This window comes from Mobula hypostoma, chromosome 3 (assembly GCF_963921235.1).
Source record: "Mobula hypostoma chromosome 3, sMobHyp1.1, whole genome shotgun sequence".
In the NCBI taxonomy this organism is placed as follows: Eukaryota; Metazoa; Chordata; class Chondrichthyes; order Myliobatiformes; family Myliobatidae; genus Mobula; species Mobula hypostoma.
In genome coordinates, this window is record NC_086099.1 from 214,342,127 (window position 1) to 214,365,502 (window position 23,376).

Genomic DNA, 23,376 nt, shown 5'->3' on the forward strand with positions numbered 1-23,376 from the left:
GCATAGCCTAATCACAGTGATTCTTTTCTACCTTGGATTTTAATGCATAAGGGTCTTGTTGTTTTTAATAAACAGGTTTCACACCTGGTTCATGTAGATATGTAACTCATCTATAGATGTTTTAAAAATCTGTTAATTTTATTGTGTTAATATTGTTTTACGTGTTGTGTGTGATATATGTATTGTGTTTTGCACCCTGCTCCCAGAGAAACATTGTTTCATTTTGTTGTATACATGTGTACTGTCGAATGATAATAAACTTCAACTTGAACTTATACTTTATAGGCCTTGCAATCATCTCAAGTACTGTTGAACCTGGGTTTGTACTTATTCAGGATTATGTCCAGACTTTGCAATAGCTAAGCTAAATACATTGTCCCATACATTGTTTCATTTGCAATATCCATTCCTTTCTCATCAAGGGTGGTCTGTTATGATGTTTTGCTATTGCATTAGCTGTTATCCTGTATATTGCCAAGTGGTCCATTTGTCCTGAACTTCTGAAAGATCTTCAGTTGGATTGTATTTTTCCTTGGAGGCACGCTGCTGAAATTTTATGAATATTCCAACTCGTAATATGTAAACACCAATCTTCATCTGAATCTTTATTGGTGATCGAACTTGTGTCTTGAAATTCTAATTTGCCATTTTTCCATTTTGCTCTATGCTACTTTATCCTTCATTGTTGTCAATTCCATGCAATGAAGTCCAATGTATTCATTTGGCCTTGCCTTCTTTCTGAAATGTATCTTGAAGCAAGATGCAATTTAACCTTTCTATTGTGAATCTGTTTTGTTGTTTTGGGTTGTTTCCATTGGATCTCCCATATGTGATTCATCAAGTGGTATTCAAGCTTGTCTGCTAGTTTGTAATGGGCAGAGTTCTTGCATTTAATAAGTTATCTCCACTGATGTTTATTTTTGACAGTCAAAATCAAGCAAAGACATGCCACATAATTTAGATTAAATATTTTTATCTGTCAATCCATTCAATCCAGTTAATCTCTTCAAGGTTTGCTTTAAAAAACACCAAAGTTTCAAATTAATGAACATTTCTTCAGTGCCATGGTAGAATTCTTTTGATTTCATGTCTCTACCTCATTTGTAAATAGAGGCATCCATTGACCATAAGACATAGGAACAGAATTAGACCATTTGGCCCATTGAGTTTTCTCTGCCATTCCATCATGACTGATTTATTATCCCTCTCCACCCCATTCTCCTGCCTTCTTCCCGTAACCTTTGACAGCCTTATTAATCAAGAACCTATCAACCTCCGCCTTAAGTATACCCAATGAGTTGGACAGTGCACAGATTCATCACCCTCTGGCTGAAGAAACATCTCCTTATCTCTATTCAAAATGGACATCCCTCAATTCTGAGGCTGTGCTCTCTGGTCCCAGACAACGCCCACCCCCATAAGTAGCATCCTTTCCATAGCCACTTTATCCAGACCTTTCAATATTGGATAGGTTGCAATGAAATCGCCCCCCCCCTTTCTTCTAAATCTCAGAAAGTACTGGCCCAGAGCTTTCTAATGCTTTTCTTGTGTTAACCATTTCATTCCTGGGATCATATCTCTCCAGACTACTGCCACTTTTTCGTGGTGGAGAGGTTTGTGCAATCCTGAGACCGATGCCGCCTGGAACTTAGCTCCTGGTAGGATCACCCATGCCGGTAAGTTCAAGGGGAGGATCGAGACAAAGTGCAGTCCAACCAAGACCTCAACAGCAGAGCAGGCGGAAGGTGGTGGTAAATTAGAATCTCCAGAATCTCAGAACTATGAGGTCCACCACAACGGCTGCGAAGGCAGAGGAAGGCTGTAGCAGAAGGCGGCCCCTAATTGTCTTGGTCTCCTTACCATTGGATTCTGGCCCTTTCTCTGTTAAAGATCATGTGGTGGCTGCTTGTGCATCAGTCTCCCCATGATAAAAGACTTCATGCACAGGCATTTCTCCTGGTTTGGTAATCCATTCGACCCGTGGCAATCAGGAAGTGGTAACAGGAGCAGGGCAGTGAAACCTGGGAGCTCCCAGCCTCAACCTGGCACACAGGTGGTGGGTGTTAGATACAGTCATCTTGATCTTGGGCTGAGGCAGATAGAGCTTTTCGGCAGCTGCACCCATGACTGAGCAGCCCTATTCAGGACCTGCTCTGTGGGGAAAGGCAATTAAAGGTGCCCTAAAAATAGCCTGCCTCCTCACTCCAGTGGAGTGCTCTTACTCTCCAAGCATGCTGAGCATGACCTAACCATCATAAGCACTCTGTTCTGCCAGAAAAATGTGAAAACTTCATGGATGCATCCCTGTTCGAAGACTTGGCATCTTATAGATGATGTCATTGTTCGGGGAGGGATCGCAGAGAATACAAGAGCTGTGATCAGTGCTGGTGATGGCTGGACAGACCATTGGTTTATTCACTCAGAAATGACCATCAAAATCATGTGGAATAGTAGAGTGCAAAAGAAGCTGAGCTTGTCCCAGGCTCAATATCGAGAGCCTAAAAGACACAGCGAAGGTACAACATTTCTAGCTGACTTCCTGAAAGACCCCCAGTGCAGTATCCGGAGGCTGTTGAAGCACATGAGACCACACTGAAGACCACCATCCTTGATACTTGTAAAAACATCATTGGATACCAGACCAGGCAAAGCAAAGATTGGTTTGATGAAAATGACAATGAAATAGAAGAACTAATCAACAACAAAAGGAAAGCTTTCTGTGCCTGGCAGTAGGCCATCAACTGCAAGGCAAAAAGAGAAGTTCACTCAAAAGCCAAGGCCATAGCCCAGCATAGAGTAAGGGAAATAAAGAATCAGCGGTGGTCTGAGAGGACCCAAGAAATACAGCAGCTTACTGACTCTGGTGATGTCAGTGGTTTCTTTATTGCCACCAAGGCAGTGTATGGCCCAAACCATCATGACTTTAAACCCCCTTCACTCTGAAGATGGACAAAGGATCCTAAAGGACAATGATGCCATCAATTCTCAGTGGAAGGAACACTTTCAGGAGCTACTTAATCATAACACCACTGTTGACATTGAAGTAATCAGCACCCACAGCGACCCATGAAGGAGGACATGAGTAAGCCTCCGAATATCAAAGAGGTGCAGACAACTTGCACGACATTGAGGAACAGCAAGGTCACTGGCCGTGATGGAATTCTAACAGAGATCCTCAAGGAAAGTGGCACAGAGCTCTTAAATCATATTCAAGACCTGCTTTTCAAGATTTGGGACCAGGAGAAGATTCCAGCTGAACTCAGAGATTCCCTGATTGTCACACTCTTCAGAAAGGGAACTGCGGAAACCAGAGATAAAAAACAATCACATAAAACTTGGGTGAGTACCTTTGCTGGTGTAGATCTCCTGCCTGAGTCTCAGTGTGATTTCTGTCCAGCCAGAGGAACATCTGAATGAGGTTTATAGCACATCATTGCAGAAGAAAGCCTGGGAGCAAAATCTCCTATTTTATATTACCTTCATAGACCTTACAAAAGCATTTGACTCTGTAAATCATTCTGCCCTTTGGCAGGTACTGTCCAAAATCAGGTGCCTGGAGAAATACCTCAAGGTCCTGCAGCTCTTACACAATGATGTGAGTGCAACAGTCATCAGCAACAATGGTTCTGAAACGACATCTTTTAAGGTTGAGACCAGGGTCAAAAAGGGGGCGTTATTGCCCCAACTCCATTTGCTGCTTTCATTGCAACTATTCTTCACCTCACAGGCCAAGACTGCTCACAAGGAGCCCAGATTCTCTATAGCACATTTGGAGGCGGGGGGGGGGGGGGGGAGTGCTCTTTAACCTTAACAGATTCAAGGCAAAGAGCAAGGTGTCAACTACTTGCATCATGGAGTTCCAATATGCAGATGACAACGCCATCGTAGCTCACCTTGAGGAGGATCTGCAGTGCATAATGGATGCTTTTGCCAGAGCATACAAGCTCCCAGGACTTGATCTAAATGTAAAGAAAATCCAAATCCTGCACCAACATGCTCCAAATCAACCAGCCAAGTTGACAACATCCATCTGATCCAACATTCAAACTGATCATTTCTTATATCTTGGCAGCCTTCTTTCTTCAAGAGTCTCCAGAGCCAACATTGACCTTGAAATGAATTGCAGAATAGGCTGTGTGAGTGGAACTTTGCCCAGGCTGAGAAAGGGGATTTTTAAAGATTGGTATATCAGGACCAACACTATGCTTCTGGTCTATAAAGCTATATTCCTCCCCTCCTTGAAGATTCTAAGAGTTAGCTGGAAAAACAGGCATACTAACTCCAGCGTCCTGGAGAAAGCTAACATATTAACTCCACAGCCACAATGTGACTCAATACCAATTGCATTGGGTTGGTCACATCATCCTGACTCCAGCTCCCTAAACAACTCCTGTTCAGCCAACTCAAGGATACAAAGCACACTCGTGGAGGGCAGAAAGAGCGGTTCAAGGACAATATCAAGACCCACCTGATGAAATGCCGCATTATCCTGAATGGATGGGAGAAATTAGCACAGGATAGGAAAAGCTGGAGAAGGACTGTCTATGAGGTGGCTGCACAGCTCGAAGAATACCTCCACTGTGCTGCAGAGACTAAGCGGTTTCAATGTAAGGAGAGACTGGTAAAGGCCCAACCAGCTACGTTTACCACCACTTCAATGACCTATACCTGCCCAACACTGCAATAGGACTTGTGGATTATGGATCAGCCCCTTGAGTCATCTCAAGACCCACAAGTGACCAGATCAACCACTAGGAGATGAATAATACTTGACTATGAGTGATTGCTAATGATGAGCATCATTTTCATGAACCTCCTTTGGACCCTCTCCAATGCCAGCACAACTTTCCTCAGATAAGGAGACTAAAACTGCTCACAATACTCCCAACACTGGTCGGACCAATGCTTTATAAAGTCTCAGCATTACATCCTTCTTTTGTATTCTAAAATCATCCATACTTCTTTATTCCTTGTGTTAAAGTGCATGACCATGCACTTCCCTACACTATATTCCATCTGCAACTTTGCCCATTTTCCCAATCCAAGTCCCTTTGCAAACATCCTGCTTCCTCAGCTCTACCTACCCCTCTACCTATCTTCCTATCATCTACAAACTTGGTCACAAAGCCATCAGTTCGCTTATCCAAATCATTGACATACAACGTGAATATACAACAGTGACTTCCATGGCACACAACTGGTCAATGGCAGCCAACTGGAGAAAGTCCCCTTTATCCCACTGTTTCCCTCGTGCAGTCAGCTAATCTTCTATCCATGCTAGTATCTTGTTAAGCAGCCCCATGTGTGGGCACCTTGTCAAAGGCCTTCTGAAAGTCTAAGTAAACATCATCCACTGACTCTCCTTTGCTGTTATTTCCTCAAAGAATTCCAACATATTTGTCAGGCAAGATTTCCCCTTTAAAAAAACCATATTAACTTTGGCCTATTTTATCATGTGTCTCCAAGTACCCCAAACCTCATGATTAACAAATAGACTCCAACATCTTCCCAACCACTGAAATCAGGGTAAATGGTCCATCTGGTCCAGGTGACAGATCTACCTTCATGCTTCTCATTTTCCCAAGCACCTTCTCCTTAGTAATAGCAATAATAGCAACTACACTCACTTCTGCCCCTTGACACTCTCGCATTTCTAGCATTATGCTTTTCTTCCACAGTGAAAACAGATGCAAAATACCTAAGTTCTTCTGCCATTTCTTTGTCCTCCATTACTACCTGTCATTTTTCAGTGGTCCAATATCCACTCCAGTCTTCTTTTCACTGTTTATATATCTGAAGAACTTTTCATATCTTCTTTTATGTTACTGGCTGGCTCACCTTCATTTTTCATCTTTTCTCTCTTTATGGCTTTTTTTAGTTGCCTTGTTTTTTGAAAGTTTCCCAATCCTTTACCTTTCCACTAATTTTTGCAATATTATATGCCCTCTCTTTTGATTTTATGCTGTCTTTGACTTCCCTTGTCAGCCACAGTTACTTCATTATCCCTTTGAAATACTTACAGTGGCATGCAGAAGTTTGGGCAGCCCTGGTCAAAATTTCTGTTACTGTGAATAGTTAAGTGAGTAGAAGATGAACTGATCTCCAAGAGTCATAAAGTTAAAGATGGAACATTCTTTTCAACATTTTAAGCAAGATTAGTGTATTATTTTTGTTTTGTACAATTTTAGAGTGGAAAAAAAAGAAAAGGAGCACCATGCAAAAGTTTGGGCACCCCAAGAGATTTGAGCTCTCAGATAACTTTTACCAAGATCGTAGATCTTAATTAGCTTGTTAGGGCTATGGCTTGTTCACAGTCATTATTAGGAAAGGCCAGGTGATGCAAATTTCAAAGCTTTATAAATACCCTGACTCCTCAAACCTTGTCCCAACAATCAGCAGCCATGGGCTTCTCTAAGCAGCTGCCTAGCACTCTGAAAATTAAAATAAATCATGCCCACAAAGCAGGAGATGGCTATAAGAAGATAGCAAAGCGTTTTCAGGTAGCCGTTTCCTCAGTTCATAATGTAATTAAGACATGGCAGTAAACAGGAATGGTGGAGGTCAAGTTGAGGTCTGAAAGACCAAGAGAACTGCTTGCAGGATTGCTAGAAAGGCAAATCAAAACCCCCGTTTGACTGCAAAAGACCTTCAGGAAGATTTAGCAGACTCTGGAGTGGTGGTGCACTGTTCTACTGTGCAGTGATACCTGCACAAATATGACCTTCATGGAAGAGTCATCAGAAAAAAACCTTTCCTGCGTCCTCACCACAAAATTCAGCGTCAGAAGTTTGCAAAGGAACATCTAAACAAGCCTGATGCATTTGGAAACAAGTTCTGTGGACTGAAAAATAGAACTTATTGGCTGCAATGAGCAAAGGTATGTTTGGAGAAAAAAGGGTGCAGAATTTCATGAAAAGAACACCTCTCCGACTGTGAAGCACAGGAATGGATCGATTATGCTTTGGGCTTGTGTTGCAGCCAGTGGCACGGGGAACATTGCAGTGGTAGAGGGAAGAATGAATTCAATTAAATACCAGCAAATTCTGGAAGCAAATATCACACTGTCTGTTTAAAAAAAAAGCTGAAGATGAAAAGAGGATGGCTTCTACAACAGGATAATGATCCTAAACACACCTCAAAATCCACAATGGACTACCTCAAGAGGCACAAGCTGGAGGTTTTGCCATGGCCTTCATAGTCCTCTGACCTAAACATCATCAAAAGAGCAGTGTATGCAAGACAGCCCAAGAATCTCTCTGAACTGGAAGGCTTTTGCAAGGAAGAATGGGTGAAAATCCCCCAAACAAGAATTAAAAACTCTTAGCAACACACATCAAAGTTGCTGGTGAATGCAGCAGGCCAGGCAGCATCTCTAGGAAGAGGTACAGTCGACGTTTTAGGCCAAGACCCTTCGTCAGGACTAGCTGAAGGAAGAGCTAGTAAGAGATTAAAAGCTCTTAGCTGGCTACAGAAAGCGTTTACAAGCTGTGATACTTGCCAAAGGGAGTATTACGAAGTACTGACCATGCAGGGTGCTCAAACTTTTGCTTCATGCCCTTTTACTTTTTTGTTATTTTGAAACTGTAAAAGATGGAAATAAAAAGTAATCTTGCTTAAAATATTAAAGAAATGTGACATCTTTAACTTTATGCCTTTTGGAAATCAGGTCATCTTTTATTTGCTTAGCTATTCACAGTAACAGAAATTTTGACCAGGGGTGCCCAAACTTTTGCATGCCATTGTATCTTTGGGATGTATCTTTCCTGCGCCTTCCAAACTTTCCCCATGAGCACCAGCTGTTGTTGTTCTGCCATCATCCCTGCTCGTGTCCTCATCCAGTCAACTGTGGCCATCTCCTTTATCATGCCTCTGTAATTCCCTTTACTTCACTGTAATACTGATACATTTGATTTTATCTTCCCCCTCTCAAACTGCAGAGTGAATTCTATCATATTACGATTGCTGCCTCCTAAGGGTTCCTTTACCTGAAACTTCCTAATCAAATCAGGGTCATTACATAACACCCAATTTAGAATAGATGATCCCCTAGTCAGTGGGCTCAACCACAAGCTGCTCTACAGATTCCCTTTCTTGGGATCCAGTACCAACTGGATTTTTCCAATTTACCTGCATATTGAAATCCCCCATGATAACAGCAGTGCACACAAAAAGGCTGGTGGAACTCAGCAGGTCAGGCAGCATCTATGGAAAAGAGTAAACAGTCGACACTTTGGGCTGAGACCCTTCTTCAGGACTCTTTTCCCTTTTTACATGCCTTTTTCTATCCTGTTGTAATTTGTAGTTATCCTGGTAACTGTTCAGAAGCCTGTATATGACTCCCATTGGGGTTTTTCTCCTTTACAGTTTCTTGGACCAGATTCTGCGTCCAGCACATAATTTTCCAAAACGTTCACCACCTCCAACGGGATCCCACCACCACCTGGCACCTATCCTTGCAAGCGGAACAAGTGCTACACCTGCCCCGATACCTCCTCCCTCAATACCATTCAGGGCTCTAAACAATCCTTCCACGTGAGGGAACACTTCACCTTTGAGTCTATTGGGAGTCATATACTGTGTTCGGTGCTGCTGTTGTGGCCTCCTGTGTATTGGTGAAACCCAACGTAGATTGGGAGACCGCTTCGCCGAGCGTCTATGTTCCGGCCACCAGAAAATGCGGGATCTCCCAGTGGCCACCCATTTTAATTCCACTTCCCATTCCCATTCCGTTATGTCCACCCATGGCCTCCTCCACTGTCGTGATGAGGCCACACTTATTTGGAGGAATAACACATTATATTCTGTTTGGGTAGCCTCCAACCTGATAGCATGAACATCGATTTCTCAAACTTCAGGTAATGCCCCCCCCCCACCACCATTTCCCATCCTCTTTACCCCCTCTTACCTCATGTTGCCTGCCCATCGGGGCTCCTCCCCCCTTTTCTTTCTTCCATGGCCTTCTCTCTCTTTCACCAATCAACTTCCTAGCTCTTTACTTCATCCTTCTCTCTCCAGGTTTCACCTATCACCTTGTGTTTCTCTCTCTTCTCCCCCCACCTTTTAAATCTACTCCTCCTCTTTTCTCTCCAGAAGGTTTTCGACCTGAAATGTCAGCTGCAATCTTTTCCTAAATGCTGAGCTCCAGCATTTTGTGTGTGTTGCTCGGATTTCCAGCATTTGCAGATTTTCTCTGTTTGTGAACATACCACTACCTCCAGACTCATTCTCAGTGCATTAGCCAAGTACAAACAAGAAGAAAAAATTGCTCAAAATATTCTTTCTTACTTAGAACCTGTGCCTGTGATTTTCCAAGCCTGTTCCTGCCTTAGCCTGTTTAGCTAAAGCTGGACCACTCTAAGACTGGCCCACTCATACAATGGCCACTCCGACTACACCTCCTTTCTTTTTATTGGCCCTACGCTGATTTCAGCCTGCTGAAAGAAAGCTGAAAGCTCCCAATCTCTTTTTTCTTTAAATTTCTGCTGCGTCATCCATGAATGACCTCTGAAGCTGATTGGGCAGTTAAGTATATTGGTCAGGGTGTTGTACATCTCTACACCAAGTTCTGTTGAAAGAATTGCCTAGAACATAGAACAGTCCAGCACAGGATCAAGCACTTTAACCTATGATATGTATGTCAACCACAACAAATCCCATTTGCCTGCATAGTGTCCATATCCCTGCCTATTTGGGTGCCTGTCTTAATGCCTACTTATTGCTATCATATCTGCTTCCACCACTTCCCATGGCACCATGTTCCAAGCATCTCCCACTCTGTTCCTAAAAAAAAAAACTTCTCTGATATTCCATCTTTAAACTTTACAACCTCTCCCCCACTGCACTCATGTGAAAATTATGCCCTTTAGTATTTGACATTCCCGCCCTGGGTGAAAGATCCTGACTTACTACCCCATGTATACCTCTCACTTTCGTGAATCGTCTTGAATCTTTGAGTGTTTCCTGCATATATATTCTCCATCAAGTCATTATATGAGGTAAGGAACTCCAAATCCTCATTTGAAAGTTCCCAGCTTTCCAGTGTAGAAAAGCTAAGTCGTCAGCATGAAACGACTAACATTAAGGTCTCTACCAGCTGATCACCTGGAGATGTATTTCAACAAAGAGTGAAAAGGTTTTTGGAGAAGGTGACTGATGGAAGTTGTGCTCTTTTCATAATAGGCTGGTGCCACGGAAATGATGGTAAATAAGGATGAAGATGAAAACTCTATGCACAACACAGTTGTTTTGTTCTCCACCAGTGACAAATTTACCTTAAAGCAGGTAAGAGATATTTGGTAATCAGGAAACTATTCATGTAGTAGTGTCGCAAAACGAGTTGTAACCCAGTGAATCCAGCCTTTCTTTCTTTTTTTTTTGCAGCATATTTTGCTAGAGTACACTTGGTAAGAGGCAGGAAATAGAATTTGTAGTTGAGTTGCGCAAGGGATCAGATATTGAACTCAGCTGTCTCTTTGGAAATGTGACAGAAGTTTTAGTCCAAGTATTTGTTTTTGAAGTTTTTGTAAACTGGAGAGACTGACAGCATATTAACAGGTCACTTGTGATTTTTTTTAAAATTCACCTTCCATATTTACCTGCATGATTACTGTCTAATTTATTTCGGGGCATCCAGAACCTACACATAAATGCCATTTCTTGTCAATCACATAATTAAAGGTGTTAACAATAATACAAGTTTGACCAATATTTTTGCTTTTCATGAGCATGAAATTCACATTTTAATTTGATCGAAGAAATAATATTGTTTTAATATAATTTCAGGATATGTGTGTTGTTTGCGGGAGTTTTGGGAAAGGCCCGGAAGGACGACTGCTTGTTTGTTCTCAGTGTGGCCAGTGTTACCATCCTTACTGCGTCAGTATTAAGGTAAGAGGTGTTTATAACCCATATCTCTCTAAACCAGGGGTTCCTAACCTGGGGTCCACAGACCCTTTGCTTAATGGTGCTGGTCTATGGCATAAAAAAGATTGGGACCCCTGTTCTAAACTCTACCTGTGCATGGACATGTTAAATGTTTTATTTACTCAAGCACCTTGTTCTGTAATCCCACCATCCTCTGTGTGGGAAGAACTTGGTTTTCATATTCTCTTTAAATCTTTCTCCTGACCATAACCCTATAACCTCTAGTTTATACCCCACTAGGCTGGGAGAAAGACCATGATAATCCACCATACCTTTGCTTCTCATAATTTTATAAACCTCAATTTTACTGCAGTCCCTTTGCTCCAAGGATTACACTCCCATCCTTTGCAGTCTCTCCTTATGCTTAAGAACCCTACTATATAAAATACTCATGGATAATTATTGAGATTTTTCATCTGAACAGATCACTAAAGTGGTGTTGAGCAAAGGCTGGAGGTGTCTCGAATGCACAGTGTGTGAATCCTGTGGAAAGGCCTCTGATCCAGGTCGCTTGCTTCTCTGCGACGATTGTGACATCAGCTATCATACTTATTGTTTGGATCCACCTTTGCAGACTGTCCCCAAAGGTGGCTGGAAATGCCGATGGTAAGTTACATTACAATGATCATAAAAGTAAATCTGTGATCATTGAAGAAAGGAATAATGCAAATTGGGAATCAAAAGCTTATTTGGAAAGATTCCTTTGTATTCCTGCAGAGGCACTTTTAATAGAGATTTTACTATACAACATAAATTTAAGCAGATATTGCAAGTTGCACCATTAAAGCATTTCAACACTGGGGGTATTGCTTGTTAGTTTTTTTTAAGTCAATCTTTTACGTTTCTAAATAAAAGTATATCAATTTAGTCAGGTGTACTTGTGCATACACTTTGATTTCTACGTTGCATGTTGGTTGCTATTTTATAGCAACTACAACAGTGCAGGTAGGTAATTTAATGGAGACATTTTAGTTCATGCTAGTGTATACTGTTAAGACCTTAGTTGATTTTTAAAAATTTATAGACATGATAATGTAGAGTGTACACTTACTCTAACTTTAATGAGAATAATCGTTTGAATCTTTTGAACATGGGGAATAACGGAACATGAAGCTGCTGCTTTAACAGAATATTGAAACAGTTGCACTTGGAGTCTGTGACATGAGAGGCTTGGTGTATGAGATGCTGACATACTGTTCTGTGAAACTGCACTGCATCATACATATCTTTCTGCTTCTAAGCCAACACTGAGTTACAAATACCAATCTACCCTCTCTTTAGAACACAAACTTCCAAGAATAAAGATTCACAACAAAACCCTGGAAAACATTAAAAAGTGCAGCATAAGAACAGGTCCTTTGGGCTCTCCTAATTCCCTCCTTGAGTTTTTCTCTGGCTTCTTTTAATCCTCATCATTTCTGTTTGATTTTAGCTTCCTAAACCTTACATATGCTTCATTCTTCTTCTTGACTAAATTTACCACCTCTCTCGACATCTAAGTTCCCTTACTTCGTCATTTTTGTCCTTCTACTTGAAACATACCTAAAATAAGAATCTAAAATAGAATTCCCTTTTTGTGAGAAGTGCTAACTTGAATGGGATGTGAAAGATCTGCCTAGGATAAAATGGAATGAAATATTGACAGATAACGTTATAACAAGAGGTAACTGCTAAAGAGATGATGCAAGCTGAATATGTTTCCAAACACCTTTAAAGATAGATGATCTAATGTCACACCCCTACAGGTGACTAGGCAGACTTAGATGATGAAGCAAAAAGGGCGTATATGATAGCCAAGGGAGAAACTGAAAAATAAATAGAGCATGCAGGAAAAGGATGTGAGAATGTTGGGGCATTTAACATAGGAAAACCTAAAATCCTCCTGTAGACAGGTAGATAATAAATAGATCACTTATTAGAATCTAGATGAAAGTGAGACTTGCTGAAAAATTATGAATGCCTTATCAGTCTTTACCAATGACTGAATTGGAATGAAAATTGATACAGGAAGAGGAGATACCAGAACACCTGGCTATGCTTCAATCAGACACTCTGGAAATTGAATTTCTTAATTAATGTTCAACAGTTATGCTTGTTTTGAGTTAGGTCCTATGTAGCTGTTGATGGTGTGCAAACTGTAATAATCCTTTAAGGATATTTACCTTTCTTCCTTTAATTTCAGTCATAACTATGGAAGCATAGTAAGTTGAACCTACTTTATCAAGTACAGTAAATAGCTTTGAGATCACTAGCTGTGCAAGTTTGACCATGCAAAATATTGAATGTTTATCAAAGTAGGTGCAGAAAAAGACTATTTTGAAATATTACTAGCTGATATATTTTAGCTGGCAGTTTGTTTTTCTATAATGAGTTATTTTTGTGAAAAATTTATCAAGTATTATATCACGTGAAGAAATAATACTGGTATAATTCAAACAAGCCAAATTGAAACTGAAGTGTTCAGCCAATTGAGTAATATTTATGGTAAGAAACAGTTAATATTTCAGGTCAATAACTTTTCAAAGATTTGAAAATGTGAATTCTCTTTCTTGTTCCATTGTTGCTGCTTTGAGTATTTTAGGCATGTTATGTTCCATTTCAGATTTCCAGTATTTGTGACATTTAGCTTTTGGAAAATGGGAGGTTGGCCAGCTGGCTCTAAACCACATTATAGATTATGAGACTACTCCTTCCCCTGAGGATATTTCTTCACCTTCCCCCACCTTCTCATTCTGACTTCTTCCCCCTTCCTTTCCAGTCCTGATGAAGAGTCTGGGCCTGAAATGTTGACTGTTTATTCCACTCCATAGTTGCAGCCCAGCTTGCTAAATTCCTCCTGTATTTTGTGTGTGTTGCTCAGGATTTTCAGCATCAGCAGAATCTCGTGGGTTTATAGATTATTATTTGCTGGATTATGGGACTGGCAGGTGTTGAAGTTTGGTCTGGATGCAATGTGTATGCAATTCATTTGCACTTTCTAATGTCAGAATTTTTAATTATTTGTTTAAGCACATTTTCAAAGTCCTTGTCCACAACATGATATAATCAGAGGTTGATTTTGGATATTTTGGGAGGGAATATTTTTTCAGTGCAGAAAAATAATGCTGGGGCATAGGAATCAGTGGTAATTTGTATTGAAAGCAGATGATCACTAAAGAATAACTGGCTTATTGTTGCTTCTATATCTTAATATTCCTTTGTAACAATTTCTCAGAAATTTGACGTTTTGAACGAACATTACTTATTTAAACCCATCATCCATACAGGAGCGTAGGCCACCAGAGTCCTCTGTCCTGGGCCAGTCTTTCACATTGTCTCTAAGTGTAGTCCATTTTCTTGGTGTATCTTCCTCTCCCAAGGATGAGGCCTTTGGAACTTCTGGAGTTTCTGTAGCACTTTTCTTTTGCTGAATGGGGTTGCTAGCCCCATGCCCAAACTTCCTCATTTTATACCCGTGTTTGGGACGGTCTACGGCAGAGCTGAACGAGCATTGCAAATACATTAGTTTGTTGCAGTGATTGCAAGATGTACCCTCTGATGTAATTTCAGTCGTTGTTCAAACCTGAACTTTGGAGCATTTTAACAATACTTTGGGATATGACCACTGAGGGTAAGCCACGTTCTTCTGATGCAGTTTTTTTTTTTATTTCAAAGGTGTGTTACTTGCGTACAATGTGGGGCAACCTCGCCTGGTTTCAAGTGTGAGTGGCAGAATAATTATACACAGTGTGCTCCTTGTGCCAGCCTGACTGTCTGTCCAGTCTGCAATAAGAACTACAAGGAGGAGGAACTAATTATACAGTGTCGACAGTGTGACAGGTTGGTGCATTCAATTTATCCTTGCTGAACATCAACTGTACTTGGTAAAATTCTGAGACCAATGAATTATAACTGTAATTATAAAGGTGTTAAATATATGCATTTAATATGAATGAATTTAAAAAACAAGTGTAGAAATGCGCATTGCTTTTGTCATTTAGTGTCACTTGAGTTAAGTGGAAGGTATGTCTCAATGTACCAGGTGTGGCCTGATATAACAGGAAGGACTCAAATCAGTATTTTTTTTTGGGTAGGGGAATTTTAAAACAAAAGACAATCTGCAGTTGGAAATAAGAAATAAGGGATTCTAGTATTGCGTATGGTCAATTTGTTCTACGAGGATGGAAAAAGAAAGCAGGAACTACAGGCCAGTTAGTTTAATACCAGTAACAGGAAAAATGTGAGAAGCTGTTATTAAAGATATTGTAGTAGCAGAGCAGATAGGAAAAAAAATAATCAGTATAATCAAGCAAAACCAGGTTGATTTTGTGAAAGGGAAATCATGTTTTAGCAATATTTTGGAGTTCTTATGTACTGTGTACACAAATTATACTGTGGATCAAAGGATAAGTACTTTTAAGAAGGCATCTGATGAACTGCCATGTCAAAGGTTGTTGTGGAAAAAACACTTATGTAGGAGCTAACATTTTGGTTTGGATAGAAGATGAGTTAACTAGCAGGAAAGAGGGTGTCTCTTTCTGGGTGGAAACATGACTAGCATTGGCCTCAAATTTGAAACAACTTACATCAATGAATTTATATAAGTAAATGATTTACAAAAATCCTTACAATAGGAAATCAGTAGATTAAGTAAATAGGCAAATGTGGCCAATGTGATAGACTTTGGGGAAATATGAAATTCCTTCTGGCAGCAAAAATAAAAAAAATCTATCCTTTAAATGGTGAGAGGAAACAGAGAGCTGCTTGTCTTGATGCATGGTTTGTAGGTACAGCAAGTAGTTAGAAATATTTCAGGGTATTGCAAGAAAATTATTGTTTATGCTTCAGTTATAGGGCACTGTTGCAATCATATATGGAGTCATGTATAGAGTGCAGTGGATGGCACAGTGCCACTGTAGGAAGTTCAGTAATGTCACAACTCTGGCAGCCTCTAGTGCTGTCATTGTGGAGTTTGCATGTTCAACATGTGAGTTTGTGCCCTCACCCCCAGTGTGTTCTGGTTAACACCTGCATCTCAAGGGTATGCTTGTTTGTTAGTTTAATTGACTGCCGTCGGTTGCCTCTGATGTATGTGAGTGATAAAATTGAGGAGAAGTGTGGTGTGCTAAGGAGCATGAGAAAGAATAGATAATAGAGAAATAACTGGGGAATGAGATTGGTAAACTTTAAGAATTGATTAGCCAAAAAGATCCTAAGTTGTAAGGAAATATGCAAAAGATTCTCTGTAATTTCCAATTGACTCTGAAATAGCTGCTAGGGCATGTGTTGAAGTTGTTGGGACACAACAACAGGATTGTACACTCGGTGACCACTATATTACAAACCTCCTCTACCTAATAAAGTGGCCACTGAGTGCTTGTTTGTGGTCTACTGCTGCTGCAAACGATCCACTCAAGATTCAGAGATGCTCTTCTGCACACCTCTATTGTAACACATGGTTATTTGAGTTACTGTCGCCTTCTTGTCAGCTTGAACCAGTCTGGTCATTCTTCTCTGACCTTTCTAAGTAACATACATTAGAATGCTCTTTATTGACTACAGCTCAGTGTTCAGTACCATCATCCCCTCAAAGCTAATCAATACGTTTCAAAATGTTGGCCTCAATTCCTTCTTGTGCAATTGGATCCACAGTTACCTCACTTGCAGACTGCAGTCAATTCAGATTGTCAACAAAGTCTCCACAATCTCCATCACCACATTTACACCACAAGGCTGTGTGTTTATCCCCCTATTCTACTTGCTTTACACTTACGACTGTGTGGCTAAGCACAGCTCCAATGCCACATTCAAGTTTGCTGACGACATCATTGTCGTAGGCTGAATCAAAGGTGCTGATGAATCAGTATGTAGGAGGGAGATTGAAAATCTGGCTGAGTGTTGCTATAATAACAACCTGTTACTCAATGTCAGCAAGACCAAGGAGCTGATTATTGACTTCAGGAAGAGATGCCAGAGCCAGGCCTCACTGGAGGATCAAAGATGGAGAGGGTCAGCAACCTGAAATTCCTCAGTGTTATTATTTCAGAGTACTTGTCCTGGGCCCAGCAGCATTAGTACAATTGTGAAGAGAGCACTGCTGTACCTCTGCTTCCTTAGGGGCTTGCAAAGATTTGACATGACATCTAAAACTTTGACATGCTTCTATGGATGTGTAGTGGAGAGTATACTGACTGGCTGCATCACAGCCTAGTATGGAAACAGCAAGGCCTTGAACAGACAATCCCACATAAAGTAGTGAATATGACCTAGTCCATCATGGGTAAAGCCCTTCCCGCCATTGGACACATCTACACAAAAGAGTGTTGCAGGACAGTGGTATCAATCATCAGAGATCCCCACCACCTACGACATGCTCTCTTCTCACTGTTGCCATCAGGAATAAGGTACAGGAGCCTCAGGACTCTTACCATCATGGTCAGGAGCAGTTATTACCCCTCAACCATCAGGCTGTAGAACCAGAGGGGATAACTTCACTCAATTTCACTTGTCCCATCACTGAAATGTTCCCACAACCTATGGACTCACTTTCAAGGGCTCTTCGTTTCATGTTCTCAATATTTATTGCTTATTTATTTATTATTATGATTTCTTTCTTTTTGTGTTTGCACAGTTTGTTGTCTTTTGCATCCTAGATGAATGCCTAAGTTGGTGCTGTCTTTCATTAATTCTATTATGGGATTTAATGAGAATGAAAAGGTTGTTTATGATGACATATAAATTTACTTTGAACTTTGAGCAAGCCGTTTTCGCCCACAGAGCTGCCGGTCATTGGATGTTTTTTGTTTATTGCATCATTCTCTGTAAATTTTAGGCTGCTGTGCATGAAAATCCCAAGAGATCAGCAGTTTCTGAAATACTTAAACTACCCTCTCTGGCACCAATAATCATTCCACAGTAAAAGTCACTTAAATCACATTTCTTTCCCATTCTGCTGTTGAGTCCGAACAAGAACCGAACCTTTTGACCATGTGTGCATGCTTTCACTCATCAAGTTGCTGCCATGTGATTAGCTGATTAGATATTTGCATTAATGAGCAGATGTACCTAATGAAGTGGCCACTGTGTAGGTTGATTGTGTTGGTGAAACCGTGGAAATGGATTTTATTGTGGGCCAGTGTAGTATAAAGTCATGCACTTTAGGCAGATTATTATTTGCATAAGGACAGATGGCAGGTGATCAAAGTACAGAGGAATTTAGGTGGAATTAGGCGAGTTGGCATAAGAAATATTGAGCAGGTTAGTCAAGTTTGAAATATTGAGAGAAAACTTTATTGAAATAAGAGATCCTGAGGAGTCTTGGCACAATGGCTATAGAGCGAATATATTTTCTTATGGAAAATGCAGAACATGTTTTCAATTTTTAAAATATTAATTATTCAAGAATGTAATGAAGATCTTTGAACTATTTTAATGGTTGGTAGATTCCTGACAACACTGAGTAAAAGGTTTCTAGGCCTGGATGGAAGTGCAGTTACATTCAGATTAGCCAGGACCGTATTGAATGGCAAATGGGACTCCAAGGGCTAAATCCTGTGTTCAGTATTTAGCAACTCTTAAAAGAGATACAAGGGTTTCATTAAACATCATAAAATAACTTGTTTCTCATTAAAAGTCTGAACTATGGTTTCTAGTCAGCTTTATGTGGCTTACAGTCAATTTCTGTAATAATATCAATAGCCTATGTGTGAGTACATTTGGCTGAAACTGAAGTTTAAATGGAATTTACATTATACACTATCTATATTGGTTGATAGAAACCTGTATCAATGAGAAAGAGGATGTGCTGGAGCTTTTGATAGGCATCAGGTTGGATAAGTCACCAGGACCAGATGAGATGTACCCCAGACTACTGTGGGAGGTGAGGGAGGAGACGGCTGAGCCTTTGGCAATGATCTTTGCATCATCAATGGGGACGGGAGGGTCTCCGGGGAATTGGAGGGTTGCAGATGTTGTTCCCTTATTCAAGAAAGGGAGTAGAGATAACCCAGGCAATTATAAACTAGTGAATCTTACTTCAGTGGTTGGTAAGTTGATGGAGAAGATTCTGAGAGGCAGGATCTATGAACATTTGGAGAGGTATAATATGACTAGGAATAGTCAGCATGGCTTTGCGAAAGGCAGGTTGTGCCTTACGAACCTGATTGAATTTTTTTAAGCATTGATGAAGGTAGAGCAGTAGATGTAGTGTATATGGATTTCAGCAAGGCATTTGATAAGGTACCCCATGCAAGGCTTATTGAGAAAGTAAGGAGGTATGGGATCCAAGGGGACATTGCTTCATGGATCCGGAATTGACTTGCTCACAGAAGGCAAAGAGTGGTTGTAGACAGGTCATATTCTGCATGGAGGTTGGTGACCAGTGGTGTGCCTCAGGGATCTGTTCTGGGACCCATACACTTCGTGACTTGAGGAAGTGGAGGGATAGGTTAGTAAATTTGCTGATGACACAAAAGTTGGGGGTGTTGTGGATAGCGTGGAGGGCTGTCAGAGGTTACAACGGGACATTGATAGGATGTTGAACTGGGCTGAGAAGTGCCAGATGGAGTTGAACCCAGATAAGTGTGAGGTGGTTCATTTTGGTAGGTCAAATATGATAGCAGAATACAGTATTAATGATAAGACACTTGGCAGTGTGGATGATCAGAGGGATCTTGGGGTCCAAGACCATAGGACACTCAAAGCTGCTGCGCAGGTTGACTGTGTGGTTAAGAAGGCATACAGTGCATTGGCCTTCACCAACCGTGGTATTGAGTTTAAGAGCCGAGAGGCAATGTTACAGCTATATAGGACCTTGGTCAGACACCACTTGGAGTACTGTACTCAGTTCTGGTCACCTCACTACAGGAAAGATGTAGAAACTATAGAAAGGGTGCAGAAGAGATTTACAAGGATGTTGTCTGGATTGGGAAGCATGCCTTATGAGAATAGGTTGAGTGAACTTGGCCTTTTCTCCTTGGAGCGACAGAGGATGAGAGGTGACCTGATAGAAGTGTACAAGGTGATGAAAGGCATTGATCGAGTGGATCGTCAGAGGCTTTTTCTCAGGGCTGAAATGGCTAACACGAGAGGGCGTAGTTTTAAGGTGCTTAGAAGTACGTTTGTAGGTACAGAAGAGATGTCAGGAGTAAGTTTTTTTACGCAGAGTGGTGAGCGTGTGGAATGGGCTGCTGGCGATGGTGGAGGCGAATATAATAGGATCTTTTAAGAGACTGTTGGGTAATACATAGAACTTAGAAAAATAGAGGGCTATGGGTAACTCTAGGCAATTACTAAGGTAAGGACATGTTTGGCACAACTTTGTGGGCCGAAGGGCCTGTATTGTGCTGTAGGTTTTCTATGCTGCTTTGTTTTTCTAAGTAACCTACTGTTCAGTCTGGACTGTAATTTTGTTTGCTGAGAGGACTAGAAAGTGTCCCAGAGAATATGTAGCAGGAGGATCCAGCAGATGAACACATTTGATATATTCCATGACTTTGACTGTTTCATGAGTTCTAGTTGGCTCATTTTCAATCGCATTCACATTCAGTCTCCTGACTCCTGAATCCAGCACAGGAATTCTTCAATCTTTCCTTGAAAAGATGCCCAACTAGCCCCTCCATTATCATAATTCATAATGTGCTGATACGTTTCTCACATTGAACTGCTTCTGTAACCCTGCTTACCTTCTTCAAATCAGAGCTGTAGTTATGGAAGCCCATTTGGACCTAAGCATGACTCTCTCTCTAAAATAACCTTACGAACCAAACCTCTGGTACATTGATGATGATATTGGTGCTGATTACTGTCTCCCTGAGAACTCAAGTTTCATTACCTACCTTAATTATTAACTTTCACATGGTCTATCTCAGACTTTCTTTCCTTTGATTTCTTAGCTTTCATCTGGGTGGGTGGTGAGAATTGGTATAGTTTATCAATCAGTACCATTACAACCATATAGACCTTCATATATGTCTCTCGTACAGCTACTTTGTATAAGGATGACATTCCACCGTTCTGTTCCCTTCAGATCTCATTTGATAATATTTCTCTCCCTGCCAGGGAAGTTTGCCTTGGTTAATTGGGCTCTTAACTGTACCTCTTCTGTTTCCTGCATTTCTGTTGTAGCCACACTTTCCTCTTATCCAGACCATGATCAAGGCTTCTTCTGACCCTATCAACCTCTTCATTTAATAGACAGACACTTTATTGATCCCAAAGGAAATTACACTGCCACTGTAGTATTACAGTGCACAGACATACAAATATTAGAAGAGAAGAAAGAAAGAAGTTACCTCGACAGTCTAACAGGAGGGGGTCATCACTTCCCCAGGTATAGGTTGACTCATTATAGAGCCGAATGGCCTCATATAGCATTCCTTGGAGCAGTGCAGTTGTTTTACTCTGTTACTTAAAGTGCTCCTCTGTTCAGCCAAGGTGGTATGCAGAGCGAGAGAAACATTGTACAGAATTGCCAGGATTTTCCGTAGAGTCCTTTGTTCTACCACAGCCTCCAGTGTGTCCAGTTTGACTACTATAACAGAGCTAGCCTTTCTGATCAGTTTATTGAGCCTGTTGGCATCACCCATGATGATTGTATCACCACATAAAAGATTGTGGTATCTTCCTGTCCTCCCTTTATACACCCAACTATTGCTGAGTCATCAGGGTACTTCTGTAGATGACATGACTCAGTGTTTTATTTAAAGTCTTAGGTATACAGGGTAAACAGGAAGGGAGCCAATACAGTCCCCTGTGGGCCTCGGTGCTGCTTATAGCCACATTATCCGGGATACAATGGAAGTGCCAACCTGCATTGAACGGAGCTTTCCCCCAGCAATGAGGGCTGTATGGTATTGAAGCCACTTGAGAAATCAAAAAACATGATCCTCACAGTACTGCTCTACTTATTCAAATGGGAGTAGCCTCTGTTCAACAGATAGATGACAGCATCATGTCTCTTCCCCCTCTCCCCGTCAAGCTCTGCATTTCCTTGGTTTACTCTTTACAGCAGCTTCAGTTACAGGTGTAACACCTATTCTTTCCCCACTTCCCTCTTGGACCTTAGCACTTCTTGCACCAAAGCAACCATTCACTTCTGTTTGGAGTACTACCTGCAGTGCTCATGGCATGGTCTATTTTGCATTGCAGAAACCAAATGCATTTTGGGTGTTCAGCTTGGATAAGAAAGGTTATCAACCTTAAATCGTTTTTTTTCTGCCCAGAATTACTACCAGACTTGCTGGGTATTTTAATAAAGTGCATTATTTGAGGTTCTTAGCACTTACAGTGCTCTCTAGGTTTGATCCACCATTGTATTTTCTTTCTCCTTCACTCTGTATTTCCTACAGCTCATCTACGATCATCAAACCTTCACTAGCCTATTCAAAAAGACAACACTTGCTTCAAAGTTTCTTGGTCTCCACTTTATTCCCATCTTCTGCAACTAAAATATATTTGTTTTCCAATAATTCCCAGTTCTGATGAAAAGTCTTGAAAACCTGAAATGTAGGTCCGTTTCTCTCTCCACTGAATTATTGAGTACTTACAGTGTTGTCTTTATTTAAACCAGAGAGACATTGAAACAGGAGTGTGGGTAAATGCTTGATAATAAATTACACTGGATTAAAAATAGTAGGCTGATTAATCTGCAGGTTCATCCTCTGGTTTTGTTTGTCTTTCCAATTCACTGCAATGGAAGCAGGTGTCCATTATTTCTAAATTGAGGTCACCAGTTTAATTGAAAGATTCACAACTATAAATTTTTTCCTATTCTATAAGGCTGACTGTTTTAGATTACAGCTGGTACACTATTGCTCATTGGATTAATTGATGTCCTGAGGAGGCAACAAGAGGCAGACAACTGACAAGTTAACTGTTTAAATTCCACTAACTGTAGCTACACCAGATGTAGCTCCTGTCCCATGATCCTCCCCCTTCTCCAACTCTGTATTCCTTTTGCCAGTCAACTTTCCAGCTCTTAGTTCTTCCCTCCCCCTCCTGTCTTCTATCATTTCGGATCTCCCCCTCCCCCTTCCACTTTCAAATCTCTTACTATCTCTTCTTTCAGTTAATCCTGATGAAGGGTCTCGGCCCGAAACATCGACTGTACTTCTTCCTATAGATGCTGCCTGGCCTGCTGCGTTTCACCAGCATTTTGTATGTGTTGCTTGAATTTCCAGCATCTGCAGATTTTCTCGCGTTTGCGTTTTTAAACTACACCAGATGTATGTGGTTTTAATAACAGCTGATGTGAACATAGTGGGATTTTGGTTAAATTTTATTTACTATGGACTTACGATGATGCTTAAAATGCTAATATAGAAGAAAATTTCTTGCACCTGATGAGAAGGTAGTAGAACTGGTGACTATTGTAAGTCAGCAAATCTGGATGATCTTACGTTGCCAGGGTAAGTGGGGTGGAGATTGGAAAAGGGCTGTCAATCTTCCAGACCTGCCTAAATACAGGGGAGGGAC

The 23,376-nt window shown here is 40.9% G+C and overlaps 1 protein-coding gene across 10 annotated transcripts in view; it reads left to right on the plus strand.

The window, feature by feature from the left end:
* kmt2ca (lysine (K)-specific methyltransferase 2Ca) overlaps positions 1-23,376 on the plus strand; it is a 491,834-nt gene that overhangs the window by 310,254 nt on the left and 158,204 nt on the right. For all 10 annotated transcript variants that reach the window (XM_063044443.1, XM_063044442.1, XM_063044440.1 and 7 more), the window contains 4 exons: positions 10,180-10,281; positions 10,783-10,887; positions 11,348-11,529; positions 14,578-14,742. In XM_063044443.1, coding sequence (XP_062900513.1) covers positions 10,180-10,281; positions 10,783-10,887; positions 11,348-11,529; positions 14,578-14,742 — 554 coding nt within the window. The remainder of the gene's footprint in view (positions 1-10,179; positions 10,282-10,782; positions 10,888-11,347; positions 11,530-14,577; positions 14,743-23,376) is intronic.